This window comes from Silurus meridionalis, chromosome 29 (assembly GCF_014805685.1).
Source record: "Silurus meridionalis isolate SWU-2019-XX chromosome 29, ASM1480568v1, whole genome shotgun sequence".
NCBI classification, from domain to species: domain Eukaryota; kingdom Metazoa; phylum Chordata; class Actinopteri; order Siluriformes; family Siluridae; genus Silurus; species Silurus meridionalis.
Window position 1 is genome coordinate 11650651 of NC_060912.1, and position 20507 is coordinate 11671157.

Below are 20507 nucleotides of genomic sequence, written 5' to 3' on the forward strand. Positions count from 1 at the left end.
CATGTTTGTGTTTGTAGATTCATTCATCTCAGAATTCACTAAAACTATACAGTATACTAATGATAGATAGATAGATAGATAGATAGATAGATAGATAGATAGATAGATAGATAGATAGATAGATAGATAGATAGATAGATAGATAGATAGATAGATAGATGATCCATAGTTGTGATTAATTCTGGTTTCTGATTGGTCCATAGCAACAAGGTTTCCATAGCAACAGCTTATTCCCGCTATAGATGCTTTCCATAAACTGATTTAAAACGTGAAATGTTTGATACGGTGATGGTTTTCTGTAACGTTAATGGAAGGAGTCTCCAGTATCAGTCAGAGGTAAAGCTATAAAGGAGGAGTTTACACTGCTCTGCGGTTTCTCTATTAGAGAAAGGGGGAGAGGGGGAGAGAGGGAGAGAGAGAGAGAATAACAAGAAGCTGGTGAGAAGACGAGTGTTCATATGTGAGAACAGGAACTTCAAGTATGTCCCACAATCACAGGTGGATAAAATGTGTTATAAAAGAAATAACTACACCTTTCACCCTTTGCAACTCGATCGCTCCCTGATACACGTTTTAATCAAAGAGCCAGGAACATTTTTATTCCGCTGATAATTACCTGAAGCGGTGGGTTTCTTTTTTCAGAAGTGCACTGAGGTTCTGCTGTACCACATGAGCTCCACTCCACTTATTAGATTTATTAACCTCTCCCTCCTCCTAGACATCCACTTGTCTCTCTCTCTCTCCGCTCTCTCTCTCTCTCTCTCTCCTCTCTTTCGCTCTGAAATCACTTTATTCTTCATGTAGTTCTGAATTTTTTTTCTCCCCATACAACGTTCTCACACTCAAGTACTCCAAACAAACATAATAAAATAGCAATCCATCGCTTTTCTATGACTTTCTGAAGGTAAGATCATCATTTGTGTATGAGTATGGACTTTTTGAAAATCCCATTCCAGTCTTCATTTGCTCTTATTGTGGCCTCTGCTCTTCTGGAAAGATGCTCCACTAAATTTTGTTGAGATTCTTTGAGACACAAGGGTGTGAGTAAAGTCAGGTACTGATGTAAGTGAGAATGTGGAGGAGATTCCTGGGATGCAGTCAGTGTTCAGGCATAGGATTTATATCAGGAGATCTTCCACTATATCCATCCCATGTAAAGCAGATCTTCATGGAGCTGGCTTTGTGCACAGGAGTATTGTCGTGTTGGAGCAGGTTTGGGTCTTAGTTCAAGTGAAGGGAAAATTTCATGCATCCGATACAGTTGTGTGCCTCCAAGTTTGCGGTTTGGAAAAGAACCACATACGGTTGGAAAAAATCCCAATACTTTTGCCCACAAACTGCATTTGTTCTGTAGGGTTTCTGGATTGAACATTTCTGAAATGGACCGAGAGAGAAAGTGCAATAAAGAGCCGTTTCTTAGGAGTGTGAGGTTCAGACAGAGAAGAAATAAAAGTTCTTAACATCACAAGTGGACAATCTTTCTGAGGAACAGAATCGTGGTGTAGGCTCAGAAATGAACTCCGAGAAGATGAGAAAAAGTGCTCTGTGATGAAACTTGATCGGGTTTTCATCTTTTCCTGTCAGGTTAACTCATGTTAGCTAGAGAGCCTTAGCACCAAAAAGGTATTAGGAAGAAGGTATGAATGAGACCCTCATCATCTTACGAATAAAATGTCCTTTAACATTATTCACCTAAATAATAAATAAATAATGATAATTTCCAGGGTAGTCAGCTGGTGTTGGTAGTTGAAGCTATAACTTCTGAATTATCACCTTCTGAGCTCCTAATTGCACTAATATTAGTGATGGTAATTCATCGCTAATTGCACAAAAGTCCTAGCTCCAAAATCCTCTAGCGCACATCACTAACGTGTAAATGTGACAAGAAAATGAAGCATAACTTCTTCCAAAATCTGCTCAGGAAATCCTAACATAGGAAAGTTCGCTGTGAAGATTGTAATCGAATACGAATACGACTGGAAATCATTTCAGGTTTTCAGTATCTGCAAGGGAGATGATAAACTTTACAATTCCTCTCAGCTCACTTTAGCTGCTTCTGTTATCTGTGAAGATTCTGAACATTTATGGATTTAATGAAAAAAAATCTCCTCAGAGATCCTGTAATACGCAATGTCGACAGTATTAGCGCTAATTGTGAAGGTCGTGAACATTTCGGCATACGACGTAAGAAAACGTTAGAAAAATCCTGTCAGGTTTTTAGAAAATGGGCCATAAAATGAATAAAAAAGAGTGAAAGGTTTCAGAAAAATACAAAAGAAAATGATGTATTAGCGTTCACTAGCTAGGCTAGTCGCTAGTTAGCCTGATACCGCTATCGGACTGAAGCAAACCTGAAACAGTAACGAAAAAAACCCTACGATTTTGCACCTCCATCTCTCCTTCTCTTAGGATGTGAGGTTTGTTGGTATTGAATTTCTGAGTGCTTGTGTGTGTGTGTGTGTGTGTGTGTGTGTGTGTGTGTGTGTGTGTGTGTGTGTGTTTGCTAACTTCTCCTACAACACCAGGGGGGCATCTGGTCTCGCCTCACTCCCCCCTCGAGACTTCACGACAGCCTGCTGTTCCAAACCCGGAGACAGAGATAGAGAGAGAGAGGCAGATTCACACCAGCAGAATACTAATAGTGTGTGTGTGTGTGTGTGTGTGTGTGTGTGTGTGTGTGCATTGAAACCTTATACGTGTGGTTCGTTCCTTCCTCAGGGCTAATTTGATCTTTCCAGAGAATCTTGAGAACGTGTTCAATGCATCGATTGGACACTCGTACCTTCTTCACCAGGTTTGTTCAGTGGTAGTCGGAGGAACACACTCGTTTCCATAACGATACATGAGTTCATTGATGGAACTCGCTGTACTGGTTACAGGACCCAGGCAGGGCAGATTGAGCCCAAGCTTGGATGCTGTAGCTCTCATCTCGTATCTTCTCCGATTAAACCTGAGGACGTTTTTAGAGCAGTAGATCTGCAATTAGTTCTAAAAACGTGGACTTAAATTTTATACGGCACATTTTTCCGTCTCAGCTTGGTCCGGTGAAGCGTCATCTCATTCAGCTTTCCTGTTTATGTTTCTCAAAGCGGGTTTATGAGCTTTATTGTGTCTTTCCTTTTATTTTCAGCTGTTGACCAGGAATCCATGTTTCATCAAAGCTCTGTTGTTGCAGTTCATCTGCAAAAACATCAAAAACTCTTTTAACATATCACAATCACAATACCCATCATGCATTGCTCTTCAGATTGGTCTGTAGGGTGGGATTGCTTTCTGATCGTGATTGTCATGTTCATGTTTGTCAAAACCAACTGAGAACCAAAGGAGAAAAATGCACCATGAGGGAAACATCTCAAGTTGAAAGGCAATTTTAATTGGGTTTCTTTTGCTTCAGCTTTTTGGAGTTCTTCAACCAAAGCAAACACTCCACACAAACGAAACTTATTCTATCTATTCTGAGGGCCAAGCAGATGCTTCTTTAATCCAAGCCAGGATATCTTCTTCCTAAGCCCAGGCTTCAGCCACACATAAGCATTTGCTCAACTCAGGGACTGGTTTTGGGCCAAGGTGAGTCTTCTTTATAAAATTAGGGCTTCATTCAAGTAAAGGAATCTTCTAAACTTCTGCCATGCTAAGGCTTCTTCTGCTTCTTCTCACCCAACCTAAAACTTCTTCTTCCCAATGCTGAGGCTTCTTCTGTGGGAACAAATGCTTCTGCACCCAAGCCAAAATTGCACCACATGCCAGCTCTGCTCTTACCTCCTTTTCTTCTCTCTCTCTCCAAAAAAAAGCATTATGCCCCAGTGGAGGCTTATCAAACGTCTCCCCGGGAACTGTGCTCTCGCTCTTACACTCCTTTCATCTGTTTCCCATTCTCCCTCGCTCTCTTTCATGAGTCTTTCTTTTCCTCACATCCATTCATTCCCTCTCATTCACTCTCTCTCTCACTCTCTCTCTCACCTTTCGTCTCAATGTCCGCTAGATTTGAACGCTCTCTGGTTGAGTTGGACATGCCCAGACGTTTGATTGACAGTCGAGTGCAACGGTAATTACCAGTATGTCCTGGGGAGCCGATCTTCAGAGCAATCAGTGGTCACACACACACACACACACACACACACACATCAGTCAGTTCATATGAACAGATTCACTGCCCACTGGAGGCAAGAGAGCATGAGAGAGAAAGTTATACAGAGAAAACCGAGTTTAAAGTTCTATTGTGGCCTCAGACTCAGGTAGGGGGCGTGGCATCTATAAGTGTATATTCTAATAAGGGGTGTGGCCTCTATAAGTCTATATTCTTATAGGGGAGTCTATATTTAAAAAGAGTGGCAGCTTCTACAAGTCCATATTAGAGTAGTGGGTGTGGCCTACATGAGTTTATATTCTAATAGGGGTGTGGCCTCTATACGTCTAAATTCGCATACGGGTGTGGCCTCTAGAAGTCTATATTCTAATAGTAAAGAGAAAAAGGGAACGATGAGGAGAAGCGAGGCGATGTTTCATTAAAGAGAATTTAGCCAAGATCCCTGAAGGACCTAACCCACATTCAGTAATAACTACTGTACAACACACACACACACACACACACACACACCCACCCCACACACACACACACACCCCACAGGCCCTGTGGGTTAGCACACAAACAGATTCACACCAACCTACATTCAATACAAACTACTGTACAAGTCACAGAGAGAGAGAGAGAGAGAGAGAGAGAGAGAGAAATTGAAATGAAGGAGGAAAGAGAGGAGAGAGGGAGAGAGAGATTGAAATGAAGGAGGAAAGAGAGAGAGAGAGAGAGAGAGAGAGAGAGAGAGAGAGAGAGAGAGAGAGATGTTCTGTTGCACCAGAACAAACTCAACTTCTCACTGGTCACACCTGACTGGTTTACACCAGTAAATAGGAATAAACAGTTTAAAGCAAACACACACACACACACACACACACAACATGGAAATTTGCTTTTTAAACTGAGCAGAAGCTTTGCAGCTCAGTAACTGGTGCACTATCATGTAGGACACAGAATGTTCTTTTAACAAAAGCCTGTGCGCCAAAAAGGGCGAAAGGGTGCCAATACTTTCAAACAAACCACCATTCATTATGCACTGACTGTGTGGAAATCCCACATCCTTCACTGAAGGGGATTAAGTAGAGCAGGTACTTTTAGAGATGGTAGATTTGTCACACACACACACTCACACACACACACACACACACACACACACACACTTTTACTCAGATCTACAGTCCAGGTCCATCTTCTGTGTGTGGACACGTAGGTTTGAGGACATTCTTTATCGATAGGAAGAGAAAGCGAGGGGACAAAAAAAAAAAAAAGAATATGGATCTTCTTGATCTCATGAATTTTATCTTCTTGATGTTCTGGTTCTGAAAAACTCGGTTCTTCTTAATCTTAAAGGAAATAGAATGCTCTCTCGCTCAAACAGAATGAGGTCCTTCATCACGTTGCTGTATTAGAGCTTCATGTTACTGGGTGCACAGTGCCCCCTGGGGGTCAACAACAACAGGGATTGCGGGGATAAGCAGCCCAACACCAGACTTTAATCAACTGGAGGGATGAAGATATGAGGAGAGAAAAGTGTAGCTGAACTCTGTGGGGTTTTAATTTTCCAAAATTGATTCAGTCTCACTACAAGAACATGCCGCTGAATGTAGATCCTCAGACCTGCATCCAACTACTACATCCAACTACTACAACCAACTTACACATGTCTGGACCTGGACCCGTGTGTGTGTGTGTGTGTGTGTGTGTGTTTTCTTGGTAAAAGTGATCACATGACAAAATGTTTACAGAAAAACCTTCTCCAACCCTGGACAATGTGTTTATTATAAAAAAACAAACAAACAAACAAAAAAAAACCAAGCGAAACAAACCGTCTTCCAATCTTTTATATACATAAATAACGCGAGATACAGAAAATATAAATTAGCCAGGAAGTGAAATGCACTACGCATCAGTCCGTTATAATCAAATCACAATCACTTAAAATCTAGATGTTTCCACAAATCAAACCAAGTCCGATCCGTTAAACCTTCATCAGTTGGCCTTCATCCGCTTGGAGGCCGTTTCCTGGTCAGACTCCTCTTTCTCTCGCTTAGCCCCTCCCCCTTCACCGGTCTGGCAGTTTGACTCCGCCCCTACAGTCTTTCCAGCCCTTAGCTCTCTCCGTTCTCTCCTCTCCACCATTTCCTCGATCTCCTCAGCAAACAGAGCCTTGAGTGGGGACAGGAGGCGCGGGAGTATCCGGAAATCTCCAAACCGGATCTGCAATTTAAAGCAAATAAAAAAGTGTAATTAAAAATACTAACATACTTCATACAAACACAAAGAACAGGGGTTTTGTCGGAGGGGGTAAAAAGGGCAGGACAGGTGGTGGGAGGCAGAAAGCAGGAAATTTTGGGGTATGAGATATGAGGTATGGGGGTAAGGGGGTATGAGATATGAGGTATGGGGGTATGAGATATGAGGTATAGGGGTATGAGGTATGGGGGTATGGGGTAAGGAGGTATGAGATATGAGGTATGGGGTAAGGGGTATGAGATATGAGGTATGGGGTTATGAGATATGAGGTATGGGGTAAGGGGTATGGGAGTATGAGATATGAGGTATGGGGTATGAGGTATGGGGGTATGGGGGTATGGGGGTATGAGATATGAGATATGAGGTATGGGGGTATAGGGTAAGGGGTATGAGATGAGGTATGGGGTATGAGGTATGGGGTAAGGGGTATGAGATATGAGATATGGGGTATGGGGTAAGGGGTATGAGATATGAGGTATGGGGTATGAGATATGAGGTATGGGGTAAGGGGTATGAGATATGAGGTTTGGGGTATGAGATATGAGATATGGGGTATGGGGGTATGGGGTAAGGGGTATGAGATATGAGGTATGGGGGTATGGGGGTATGAGGTATGGGGTAAGGGGTATGAGATATGAGGTATGGGGGTATGGGGTAAGGGGTATGAGATGAGGTATGGGGTATGAGGTATGGGGTAAGGGGTATGAGATATGAGGTATGGGGTATGAGATATGGGGTAAGGGGTATGATATATGAGGTTTGGGGTATGAGATATGAGATATGGGGTATGGGGTAAGGGGTATGAGATATGGGGTATGAGGTATGGGGTAAGGGGTATGAGATATGAGGTATGGGGTATGGGGTAAGGGGTATGAGATGAGGTATGGGGTATGAGGTATGGGGTAAGGGGTATGAGATATGAGGTATGGGGTATGAGGTATGAGATATGAGGTATGGGGTAAGGGGTATGAGATATGAGGTTTGGGGTATGAGATATGAGATATGGGGTATGGGGTAAGGGGTGTGAGATATGACATATGGGGTAAGGAGGTATGAGATATGAGGTATGGGGTATGAGATATGGGGTAAGGGGTATGAGATATGAGGTATGGGGGTATGGGATATGAGATATGGGGTAAGGGGTATGAGATATGGGGTAAGGGGTATGAGATATGAGGTATGGGGGTATGAGATATGAGGTATGGGGTAAGGGGTATGAGATATGAGGTTTGGGGTATGAGATATGAGATATGGGGTATGGGGTAAGGGGTGTGAGATATGAGATATGAGGTATGGGGTATGAGATATGAGGTATGGGGTATGAGATATGGGGTAAGGGGTATGAGATATGAGGTATGGGGGTATGGGATATGAGATATGGGGTAAGGGGTATGAGATATGAGGTATGGGGTATGAGATATGAGGTATGGGGTAAGGGGTATGAGATATGAGGTTTGGGGTATGAGATATGAGATATGGGGTATGAGATATGAGATATGGGGTATGAGATATGAGGTATGGGGTAAGGGGTATGAGATATAAAGTATGGGGGTATGACGGAATGGGGAGCCAGGTCTGTGGGTATTAGTTAAAAGGGTAAGGAGTTTAGATCATGGAGGTAAGAAGGCAATAAGATAATAGAAAGAGGAGGGTCTGAGGGAAGGAGGCCTGAGGCATGGGGTAAAGGAGTGAGGTAGAAAGAGGGGGTAAGAAGGTGAGGATGGTCTGCTTCCTCACTCTCATGTGGTCGAAGGCGATGCCCACACGCTGGTTAAAGTCGGAGCTGAACAGCGGGATCTTGGCGTATCTCTGACTGAAGTGGTTCAGCATGATGAACTCCGCGTTCATACTCATCCCAATACCTATAGCCTGAGACGTCGTACTGCAGGAGGGAACGACCACACACACACACACACACACACACACACACACACACACACACACACACACACACACACAGAGTGAATGCAGTCAAATTCTTCTTACAATGTGTATATTTAACTTTACTATGTGAAAAGTGTGTGTGCGTATACCTGTGTCTTTTGTCCATGGCCTCCTCTTCCATGCCGTCCTCCAGGGTCGCCTCATGGATTAGCAATGTCGCATTCTTACCTGCAAGCAAACACACACACACACACACACACACACACACACACACACACACACACACACACAATTTCAGAGTAATAAATCACTACTGGTTCTGTAATGCAGTAGTAGAGATTGAGTGTGTGTCTCTCTGGAGTTGTTAGTGGAGTTTGGGCTGATCAATAACAGTGTGTGTGTGTGTGTGTGTGTGTGTGTGTGTGTGTGTGTGTGTGTGTGAGTGAGAGAGAAACTCGCCTCACAAATACACTACAGGCTTAAAGACTGTGTATTCCAGCTGTATTGATTAACTGGAGTGTGTGTGAGAGAGTGTGTGTGTGTGTGTGTGTGTGTGTGTGTGTGTGTGTCTCACCCATCTGTGCGAGTGCGTCACATGGCATGGTGTCTCCAGAGAAGACAAGCTGCCAGCCAGACTGATGGGTCAAACTGCAGGCGTACGCATTCTTGCAGTGCCGCACCAAACACGTCTGAAACTGTCACACACACAAGTTCTAAACTCTAAACCTCACCACACATGGCATACACTTTATTCTGATAGCATCCATTTAATACCTTAGTGAGGTCGTTTCTCTTCAGCAGAGCCTGAATAAAAGATTTGGTCTTGAACTTGGGCACTTCAGCTCCCTCAGACAGACACTTTGCAGGAATGAAGCTAAAAAACAAAACACACACACACACAGTATTAATTACTCTAGACCCCTGACCAACCACACAAACTCCAGACCCCTGACCAAATGCATTTCCTCTAGAGCCCTGGCCAACCACACAAACTCTAGACCCCTGGCCAAATGCATTTCCTCTAGAGCCCTGACCAACCGCACAACTCTAGACCCCTGACCAAATGCATTTCCTCTAGACCCTTGACCAACCGCACCAACTAGACCCCTTACCAAATGCCCCCAAACACACAACTGTGTTAACTCTAGAGCCCTGACCAGGTTTATTCATTCTAGAAGCCATATAGGCATGCCCTGTCACTAAAGAAGTAAGTGCAGTTCGAGGCTAAACAGAACGCCACACAGGTACAGTGTAGGAGTTGTGGATTAGGATGGAACACTTACTTGACATGGCTGAGGATCTCCTGGCAGTGATCATGGTACTGATTGAGCCACATCATGATCTGAGCAGGAGCCACCAGGTACACAGGAGTAAAGTTTTTACCCATGATCCTCTGCAGACAGACAAAGAGAAGATCATTTACACTGAAAATGTGTGTGTGTGTGTGTGTGTGTGTCTTGAGAGAAGGAACATGAGGTGTTTGGGTTTGTGTAGCAGTGTGTATGGAATAGTGAAGATTTATGAAGGATGAAGAAACGTACTTACCAGAGCTCGTTCCCTCTGAAGCAGCAGGTTAATTAACCCCTAATGAAATAAAGAAAAAGTGAGCTTATCTTTATCAAAGGATGAGGACCATGAGGACTTTATGCTAACATCATGCAAGCATATTTAATCACAAGCAGGTCTCCATATTAGCCAGATATATTACACTGCTCAGACTACACCAACATCCAGGCCAGAGTTCCACTGAGGTCATCACCCACCCATCATGCCTGTGTGTGTGTGTGTGTGTGTGTGTGTGTGAGAAAGAGCCCTCACTGTGTGATGATCGGCGTGAATATGAGACACAAAGACTGTGGACAACTTGGTCAGCATCTCGTCCACAGCGTTACCATACTGACGGCACAGCTGTCCGAACGTTCCTTCTCCACAATCCAACAGCAGAGACTGGGTGGAGCTACAGTGCAAACACACAAACACAATTTCAACAATCTCACACACACACACACACACACACACACACACACTGTTCTGGTTAGCATGTATAAGAGTGTATTTCTCTACCTGATGTTAACCAGAGTGCCACTGACGTTCCTGATCTTCATGGGTAGAGCAGATCCTGTCCCCAGAAACACCACCTCAGGGTAGCGCTCTATCTTACCTACACACACACACACACACACACACACACACACACACACACACACACACACACACCAGATTAACATTCTCCTTCAATCTATAAACTCAACATATAATAAACACTAATTTAAGCGAATATCTGGATTTTAACTCGATGCTAGTCTAACGCTAGAATTTAAACTCGATGCTAGCACAGAAGAGATGTTCCCCCTCCGTTCAGAGCTTTTTTGGATGAAAGACGGAACATCAGAAACTACAGTGTTCCCGAGTCATCTGAGAAAATGAAATGCCACCGAACATCAGGCTCCCTGTCAATCTTTCTCTCGCTCTCTCCATCTCTCCTCATGTATAGATGATGACCTCACCGGACTGAACGGCAGAGTCTGTGGTCTGGAAGTGTTTGCACTCCTCCACTTCTTGCAGGAAATTTGGCACCTCCGCCGCCTCTTTAATGAATTCCTCTCGGTCACAGGTGGGGATGGCATCACTGCACGTGAACACACACACACACACACACACACACACACACACACACACACAGAGTGAGAACAGTTCTGACAGAAACCTAATAACTTAAAGCCACTGAAGCCAGTCCATTCCCTATTTGGAGACAAATGTGTTGAGACAGAGAGAAATGTATCTGCCTGAAACTGAGACTCAAGTTTAGAAGTTTAATGCAGAATTATTATTCGAAATAACCTCCATCTGGAAAAGAATCCGGGGACATGATATTTTGATATTGAGTTAAAATTGCTAACCCCCTTGAGTCTAGATACCTTAATCCTGACATAATCCACACATAAAAGGTTAAATTCCATGGATTATGTATGGAATAATCTGTGATCTGGAATCTATACTCTGGAATTTACTGCTGTGTGAAATAAAAATGTAATTGGTTGATTAGTCTGGATTGGAACTCTAGATTAGTCCAATCTGGGGTTTGAAACATTAGAACTGGGACTTTAAACCATATTTACTCTAGATTAGAGAAAACTAATGTTTAATTATTAGTTTAATAACTAACATCTAAATCTGAAATGTGGAATCTAAACTCTGGATCAGTGCAGTCTGGATTAAGGTAAGTCTATAATTTGAATTGCAGATCCTCACCGCTGCCACTCGGCTTTGGGTCTGAGCTGGAATTTGAGCAGACACTCCGCTCTGATGTTGGGCACGTGCAGGGCAGCCTGAGGCACCTTCAGGGACACCAACAGGTAAATAAACAGGTAAACAAACACGCAAACAGCACCAGTTGGGCTCATTCGAGCCAAACCTCCTCAACACAAGTCACCTTAGAGGTGTAGTGCTGCAGCTCAGGGAAGATGTCCGGGTGAATGAGGTTCAGCTGCGTTTGGATCTTGTGGCTGCGGATGTTGTGGATGGTGGAGACCTGCTCGTTCATGATCAGGTGCTCGGTACTGCTGGAGAACCTGAAACACACACACACACGTATGAAGTGAGCAAATAAAAGTATTTTTAGTTGAACACAGAGACGTCTAGAGCGCTAAACAAATCATTAAATTGTCATGTGACTGGTTACCACAGCAACCGAGCCCAATGATTGTGAAAACGGTTCAGTGAGACTGAGGTGGGCGGAGCTCTGTGGGCACAGTTTACAGCTGAGAGAGACGGCGAGAGTGTGTGTGTGTGTGTTTGGAGTGCAACGTTGCAGTGCAGAGTCTCTGACGGTACCTTTCCATCCAGCGCTGATACTCTGGCAACTCCAGTACCGACTCCGGGGTCATGTGAACCACCAGGGCGGGGTCACCCTCCAAACCCTCTCTCTGATATCTACCACACACACACACACACACACACACACACAGTCAATGTTCTACATGGTGTTACACTCCCAGATTGTGGAAAACCTCTCCTGTTTAGTTTCACTTAAATTTTATATATAGAAATTTGACACTTTAACATCCTGTATTTGTGCTTCCTGTTGTGTTTGCTTGTGGGCGGGGCTGGAATGCAGAATAAAAAAATAACTGAGCAGTGAATTTTTCAATGTCAGGGAAGAAAAAAACACAATGAACAAATATGGACCCAAAACCGAACCCTGAGGAACACCTCATGGATTTATTTATTTCTCCTTTGGTTCTTTGGCTCACGTTTTTAGCGTTTCAAGTGTTTGTGTGGGTTTTTTGTGGGGTTAAAAGGTAATAATGATGTCACCTTCCGAGAATCTGATTGGCGCATATCGGCTGAACAAATTCTTCAGACGGACAGTCGATCACCAGGAACACGGGGCCCGGGTCGGCCGGAGTGCACACTTCATCAGGCTGGATCTGAAACACATGGGCAAACACACACACATGGTTCATTCCAAACATCATCACTCTTGCAGCACCTGAGACCATCCACGCTAATAACAATAGCTTTCACAATTTTGCAAATATACATAAATGTGTATAGTGTGTGTGTGTGTGTGTAAGTAAATGGACAGAGATGAAGATAATGAAAAAGTGAATGTAAAGCTTTTCTAGCAAGATATTATTATTATTATTATTATTATTATTATTATTACAACGCATAAAATACACACGATTATTCCATACACGCAGAACTTTACCTCCTTGCCTTCGTATGTGACGCTTCTCCCGTCTTTTAGAGCAGAAATGAGTGGACCAATGGCAGCTGTTCCACTGCGAGCGAACCACAGAATCAAATCATTCACCTCCTCCAACATCATTATATACAAATACAGCAGAAAAGCTACACACACACACACACACACACTCTATATATATTTTTATAAAAGATAACGGGAACACAAAAGCCTTTACACTCACACAGGAAGTCCGAGCTCTTTGGCCTTGTGCACCAGGAAGTTGCCCTTTTTGGGGTGCAGCTGTGAGTGAACACAGGAGTGAGAAATCAGAGCTTTACTCAGTCACGATGTGAAAGCAGGAAGTGATGTCACAATGATGATTACCTTACAAACGTACGCCACCACCAGGGAGGGGTCCCGCGTGCTCCTCTCTCTGCGTTCTGATGTTAAAACACATCAGACACACATTTAAAAGGTGGAGTCTAATGAGATTTCATGCACTCTGAGGTATTGACACTGTTAAACAATCAGAGGTCGACTGAATCATCGGTTTGCTGATATATTCACACTGATAGTTGATTGCGCAAAAATCCATACAGATTGTTTTTCCGACTTCCGATCCACTGTCTTTACGAGAGCGGCCTCTAGAGGTGAAATACTGACACCACATGCTGTTTTTAATTGCGAGGCTGCACAGCGAGATCTAGATTATATATATTATTATTTCATTCAGCTTATTTTCATGATTCAGTACCGTTTTTTTTGTTATAAAGTTCAGTACTATTTCATATGGAGTGGTTTCTATCGGGTGATTATTCGGTTATCGAAAAGTACGATCCAACCTAGCTATCGGTAAAAAACAGTCTAATAAAGAGTTGGAGTCTCATGCTAAACATAACTTCAAAAAACTATTTAGACATATGACGAAGTAGTTCTGTGCCGAATAAATTCTTTTCAGGTTCGTATAAGTTTCAGAATGTTTTTAAAAGTATGGCTCTTCAGTACATAAATAAGGGCTGAATTCCACCTACAGACGATTCTTCCGGAATAGCGAGAGCAGAAGCCACACCCAGAGAACTCGAGAAGAACCTCTCCAAAGAAGTGGATGTGAGGGAGGAAAGTGAGGACCTCGTTTAGCTTTCCAAAGAATCCAGCGTTACATAAACAGTGGATGCTTTTTGATTTCTGAGGCAGCAACTTGTGACTCTTTAGCTCCACCCATACCACACCTACTGTACCTTTCTTATATAAATCTGATTAAATTAAAGACTCTTCAGACTCTATACTGCTCTATAGGTACTCCAGATGTTATACGTCTGCTTTAAACAAAATATTCACATGATTATATAAATGGTTATTGGAACACAGCCGGGGTCCGTACCAGGACTTTCTGAGCCGTCACTCGATCTCTCCTCACACTCTTCTGCCTGCCTTAATTTCTTCCGTTGGCCATGACCACGCCCACTTCCGCTTCCACCGCTGCCACCGCTGCCATGCCTCATCCGATCTGAACCCCTCTTGGCTACACACACACACACACACACACACACACACACACACACACACACACACAGTCAGACAAGGAGAAGCTCTACAGATGAGTGATGAGTAAGAACAATGATAATAATGTTAAAGTTTTGGACACACCTTCTTCTTCAGTGTTTCTTCCACATTTTTATTATTTTCAACATTGTACATTAATACTGAAGAATTCAAACTACGAAAGAACACGTCTGGAATTATGTAGGAAACAAAAGCGACCCAAAATATGATTTAAATTTTAGACCAAAGTCACCTGGAACTAGTTTCTGTTTCAGCCTTGTAAAGAGTTTATCTGACATTTCTTGCCTTCGTAATGTACTTTAGACCATCAGTTGTCTTGTGCAGAGCAAAGTGTGAGTACAGAGTTAAGAATCCCTGTTAGTGCTACTACAGATACTGTACAAATCCATATTATAACAAGTTAAGTAAAGAGAAAACGCTTTCTGTACTGTAAGGATTAAGGGTCCATCCCAGAAAAAAAGGCAGAGAGCTACCTCTGCTGCAGAGGATAAGTTTATTAGAATTACCAGCCTCAGGAACTAAATATTTCTTATTATTCTAATTAAATGATTAAGAATTTGACTCATAAGATGATGCACACTTTAGTATGGTAAATAAAATGGCACTAATAATCTCTCTAAACTTATGGGAAAAGATGAATCTGTGTGACTGCTGTGAACTGACCACCACACTGAAAATAAAGAATATCACATTTCAGGAGGCAGCTGTCCATGGTCCTTAAGGTACCAGCACAATAACACACTCAGCAAAATATCAAAGTGAACACTAACCGAATAAGGGCACTTGGTAGACGGTCATGGTGTCATCTTTATACTCGGGCTCAGTGTAGGGTCTCACTGCTGAACTCAGTCCACACACACACACACACACACACACACACACACACACACACACACACACACACACACACAGTATCTAATTAGACAGGTTTACTCTCAGGCTCGGATCAGACAGTATGGACAGAACGCTCTTACACAGTCTGATGTCGTCCAGTGGCCCGGAGAAAACTCGGATCGCGTTCAGATATTTCTCCTGAAAGACGAAAGAAAGAAAGAAATGTTTGTCTCATCGTTTGGTTTCTGTTAGTGCTCTTTCTTCTGAAAGAAGCTGACGTGAAAACAAAATCTGGAAGACAGAAACCAGCTACACACCAGCTGTGGAGGTCCAGACACGACACACTCGGGGACACCAGTGTCCTTCAGTGTGAGAATCATTCCTGTAAGAGATTGAGACGTGGTGATGGAGCTCCAGTTCAAACATCAGATATAAAACTTACAGGAGCTTCCTGAATAACGGATCAGTTTTTCCTGATTCACCTTATGAATGTGTGTGTGTGTGTGTGTGTGTGTGTGTGTGTGTGTGTGTGTACCTGAAAGTCCTCCAACAGTGTCCCAGCTCATGCGAGTCAGGAAGATGTTGTCCAGGCGAGCAGCTCTCAGTCTATAAACACAGAAACGTGTGTGTTTTACAGAGCTGAATATTTTTCTTCTTCTTCTTCAGAAGAGAGGATTAAAGAAACACTTTACTCACTTGTGTTCCTGCATCAGTCTCTGGGTTCCTTCTCCACAGTTAAACAGATATCTGATCAAAATATCAAATATTCACTACAATTTCAACATTAAAGATCATTACTGGGGTCAAAGTTCAAAACAGTTCAAGGATGTTGTAATGATACTGAGGGTTCTGAGAATTATGGTGTTTATAATGATGATAATGGTGGTGGTGGTGGTGATGATGATGGTGGTGATGATGATGATGATAATGTTGGTGATGATGATGGTGGTGATGATGATGATGATGATGATGATGGTGATGATGAAAATGATGGTGGTGGTGGTGATGATGATGATAATGGTGGTGATGAAGATGATAATGGTGGTGGTGATAATGAAGATGATAACGGTGGTGGTGGTGATAATGAAGATGATAACGGTGGTGGTGATGATGGTGGTGGTGATGATGATGATGATAATGGTGGTGATGATGGTGGTTATGATGATGATGATGATGATGGTGATGATGAAAATGATGGTGGTGGTGGTGATGATGATGATAATGGTGGTGATAATGAAGATGATAATGGTGGTGGTGATGATGGTGGTGATGATGATGATGATAATGTTGGTGATGATGATGGTGGTTATGATGATGATGATGATGATGGTGATGATGAAAATGATGGTGGTGGTGGTGATGATGATGATAATGGTGGTGATGAAGATGATAACGGTGGTGGTGGTGATAATGAAGATGATAACGGTGGTGGTGGTGATAATGAAGATGATAACGGTGGTGGTGATGATGGTGGTGATTATGATGATGATAATGTTGGTGATGATGGTGGTTATGATGATGATGATGATGATGGTGATGATGATGATGGTGGTGGTGGTGATGATGATGATAATGGTGGTGATGATGAAGATGATAACGCTAGTGGTGGTGATAATGAAGATGATAATGGTGGTGGTGGTGATAATGAAGATGATAACGGTGGTGGTGGTGATAATGAAGATGATAATGGTGGTGGTGATAATGAAGATGATAATGGTGGTGGTGATGATGATGATAATAATGGTGGTGGTGGTGGTGATGATGATAATGGTGGTGATGATGATAATGGTGGTGATGATGATGATGATAATGGTGGTGATGATGATGAAGATGATAACGGTGGTGGTGGTGGTGATAATGGTGGTGGTGATGATGATGATAATGGTGGTGGTGGTGATGATGATAATGGTGGTGGTGATGATGACGATGATAATGGTGGTGGTGGTGGTGGTGATGATAATGACGATGATAATGGTGGTGGTGGTGATGATGATAATGGTGGTGGTGGTGATGACGATGATAATGGTGGTGGTGGTGATGATGATAATGGTGGTGGTGATGATGATAATGGTGGTGGTGGTGATGATGATAATGGTGGTGGTGATGATGATGATAATGGTGGTGGTGGTGATGATGATAATGGTGGTGGTGGTGATGATGATAATGGTGGTGGTGGTGATGATGATAATGGTGGTGGTGGTGGTGATGATGGTGGTGGTGGTGATGATAATGGTGGTGGTGATGATGATAATGGTGGTGGTGATGATGATGATGATGATGATAATGGTGGTGGTGGTGGTGATGATGATGATAGTGGTGATGGTGATGATAATGGTGGTGGTGGTGATGATAATGGTGGTGGTGTTGATGATGATAGTGGTGATGGTGATGATAATGGTGGTGGTGTTGATGATGATGTCACTGCTGCTTACCGGTTGTACTCGGAGAACACGTACAGGGAGGCCCCGTTCTCGCGCGCCCCCGCGCCCACCACCTGCACGTACACGTTGGACGGCCCGTGCAGGTCAGCATTTTTACGGCTCTCTCTGGAGCGCACGTGCCGCAGCGTGTCTTTGGGAGGTTTCGGTTTCCGGTTTCGGCCCAAGTCCGGTACCGTGGCCATGTTCGATCTACAGCCGGTCAGAGCAGCGGAGACTCGGGGAAAGTTCAGGAGGCGGCATGCAAACTGTCTACACCGGGGTAAGGTCACGTGCATAATACACACATACACACACACACACACGCTGTCGCGCGCAGATGAACTTCTTACATCCGCCACATATAATTACCAATTATTACAAACTTTCTCTGAAGTTTAGAGTCTCACCGTGTTCTCTGTACCACCGCGTACACACACACACACACACACACAGATCTGAGACTGTCACTGAACACGTGACCGAGAGCCTGAACATGCTGACCGTCTTCCGGCACGCAATGATGACGTCACTCACGATGACTGACACCAGCACAAAGATGATTTTTTTTTTCTTCCTTAAAATCCAAAACCTTTCTGTTTATACACTTTATGAAAACATTTAAACATTTCTCATCGTTTTATTTACCATTTTTAATGTTCATACTTATATTTAATCTTGTAGTAATGTATAAATTACTGCAGAAATATTCTGAGATCAAAAGAAATAAAAAACAAATAAATATATAAATAAAGTTATCTATCTATCTGTCTGTCTGTCTGTCTGTCTGTCTGTCTGTCTGTCTGTCTGTCTGTCTGTTATGCCATGATTTATTTATTTATTTATTCAGATTACTGCAGAAATAGTTTTGGCCTCCTAGAATAAAATCTATTATGCCATAAAATTTGATTCTTTGTTGTTTTTCTGAATTAATCGTAAATGTTATAAAAATAAAACCCGTTTTTTCACCTGCTTTTAAGCTCAGAATCTGTTTTAATGAAACTTGTGTTCCTCTGTGCTTCTACCTTAAACATATCAATAAACGAAATAAAGAAAACATATATATAAAGATAAACAAGAAATGCTAAATATTTTTTTTACAGCAAATGATTTATTAGTGGAGAAAATAAGAGTTTAAAAAAAAAAAAGATATTTTATTTAATTCTATTTGTTGGGGAAATGTTGGTGCTGATTTGACCGCTAGGTGTCGCCATTATCTAATACAATAAAATATTACTGTATTATAAATAGTCTGACATGTTCTTTAAACACTCCATCATTAAAAACAGTGTATTACATTCACTTACAGAAGCTTTTTTATTGCTCACAGTGCAGACTGTAGAGAGTGATTTTTTTTCACTGGAGTCTCATGGGCCCCTGAGGAAGACCCTCAACCCCATAAATGCTCAGTTGAATGAATGAAATAAAAAAGTAAGTTTCTCTGAATCATTTATTTTACTATTGTATTATTTTACAGTGTGGATTTGGGACACGCCCACATTGGAGTCATTATGGGGTTTAACACACTCTTACAGTTTATAATTAATTGATCTTTAGATTCTTTATGCTTTAAAACTAAGGGGTAACATTTTTCTAAGTGTTTATTTTTTTTTACCGACTTACTGTTTACCAGCTGCCTGGTTTTATCCGTCATTTAATATAATTATTTATAATTCTATATCATTTCTGAGTGTAATTATATAATACGTACACATTCAAAAACATTTTCCCTGAAAGCAGAAGTGCATTAATATTAATAAGAAGGAAAGACCGATATGGTGCGATATATTGAGATTTTAAATTTAGGAAAAATATCACAACTTTACCGTTATAACTATAGTCGTTTTTTTGTACTGCAGCGCCCCCTAGTGGATATTAAGGTTAACATTAGTAACGTGCCCATAAGCCAGTACTTCCTGTGACTGTTCTGAGATAAGAAAACTGCTGTTGATCTAGAGGTCAGGATTTAAACTCAAAAGAAACACTGACCATGAAATGTTTTTTTCTTACACCCCATCACTGTCTGGACATCAGTATCAGGACACCAGACTTTTCCACCCATACGTGATTCTTCCACAACCTTGAAGGCAAACGTGTGTAAAAACATCTTTGATGAACATCCATGAAGATCTGCTTTCCATGGGTTGGATATGGTGGAAGATCTCCTGCTTTAGATCAGTGGCACCTTTTGGGTTGAATGTGAACGCCCAGGCCTCCTCACCTCCATCAGTACCAGACTTAATGAACTGTCTAAATCTCCACTAAATCTAGTGGAACATCTTCAACAAATGGAGACTAAATGTGGAATGAGATGTTCAATAGAAAGCACACAAGTCAGATGTCCACAAACTTTTGGCTGAGTGTTTATGAATCACCTTGGCTTGTCCACTTGTATCAGGACACGTCCATAATGGACAGAATACATGGTTTGAGACACATCCATACCTCATCACTGTGAGTCTATGAGCTGAGTCTCTCACACACACACACACTTTTCGACACGTACATTTCCAGTTTTATTAATTTCATATATCAGAACGTGTATTACAGTAAGAACACAATCATGGGTCGAATCCTGAATGCAGCAGTGACACTACACAGGGTGTGAGAGCCATGATGTTCCCTACGTAGTGCACTCAGTTATAGAGCAGGGCATTTGGGATCGAACCATCAGCATCAAGGCAGAGAGCAGACAGACTGACGTGATGTGGTAGACCTCCTACATCACACACACACACACACACACACACACACACACACACACACACACACACACACACACACACAG

The 20507-nt window shown here is 42.4% G+C and overlaps 2 protein-coding genes across 6 annotated transcripts in view; both read right to left on the reverse strand.

The window, feature by feature from the left end:
* Positions 1-5835: 5835 nt before the first annotated feature.
* elac2 (elaC ribonuclease Z 2) lies at positions 5836-18148 on the reverse strand. The gene is made up of 25 exons (XM_046844092.1): positions 18130-18148; positions 17735-18046; positions 15999-16049; positions 15838-15908; positions 15620-15684; positions 15443-15500; positions 15239-15307; positions 14287-14427; positions 13290-13345; positions 13147-13205; positions 12927-12999; positions 12530-12642; positions 12047-12145; positions 11646-11784; positions 11465-11550; positions 10720-10841; positions 10277-10373; positions 10031-10169; positions 9758-9796; positions 9496-9605; positions 8987-9086; positions 8787-8907; positions 8362-8440; positions 8066-8210; positions 5836-6292 (listed from the first exon to the last, which is right to left on the reverse strand). Exons 2-25 carry the CDS (start codon positions 18016-18018, stop codon positions 6065-6067), a joined length of 2544 nt encoding a protein of 847 aa, XP_046700048.1. The 5' UTR covers positions 18019-18046; positions 18130-18148; the 3' UTR covers positions 5836-6064.
* A 2063-nt stretch (positions 18149-20211) lies between these two features.
* The window catches only part of LOC124382022 (dual specificity mitogen-activated protein kinase kinase 4), a 12708-nt gene continuing 12412 nt past the window's right edge, over positions 20212-20507 (reverse strand). For all 5 annotated transcript variants that reach the window (XM_046844094.1, XM_046844095.1, XM_046844096.1 and 2 more), the window contains one exon: positions 20212-20507. This exon is cut by the window's right edge and continues 395 nt beyond it. The gene's annotated coding sequence lies outside the window, so the exon portion shown is untranslated.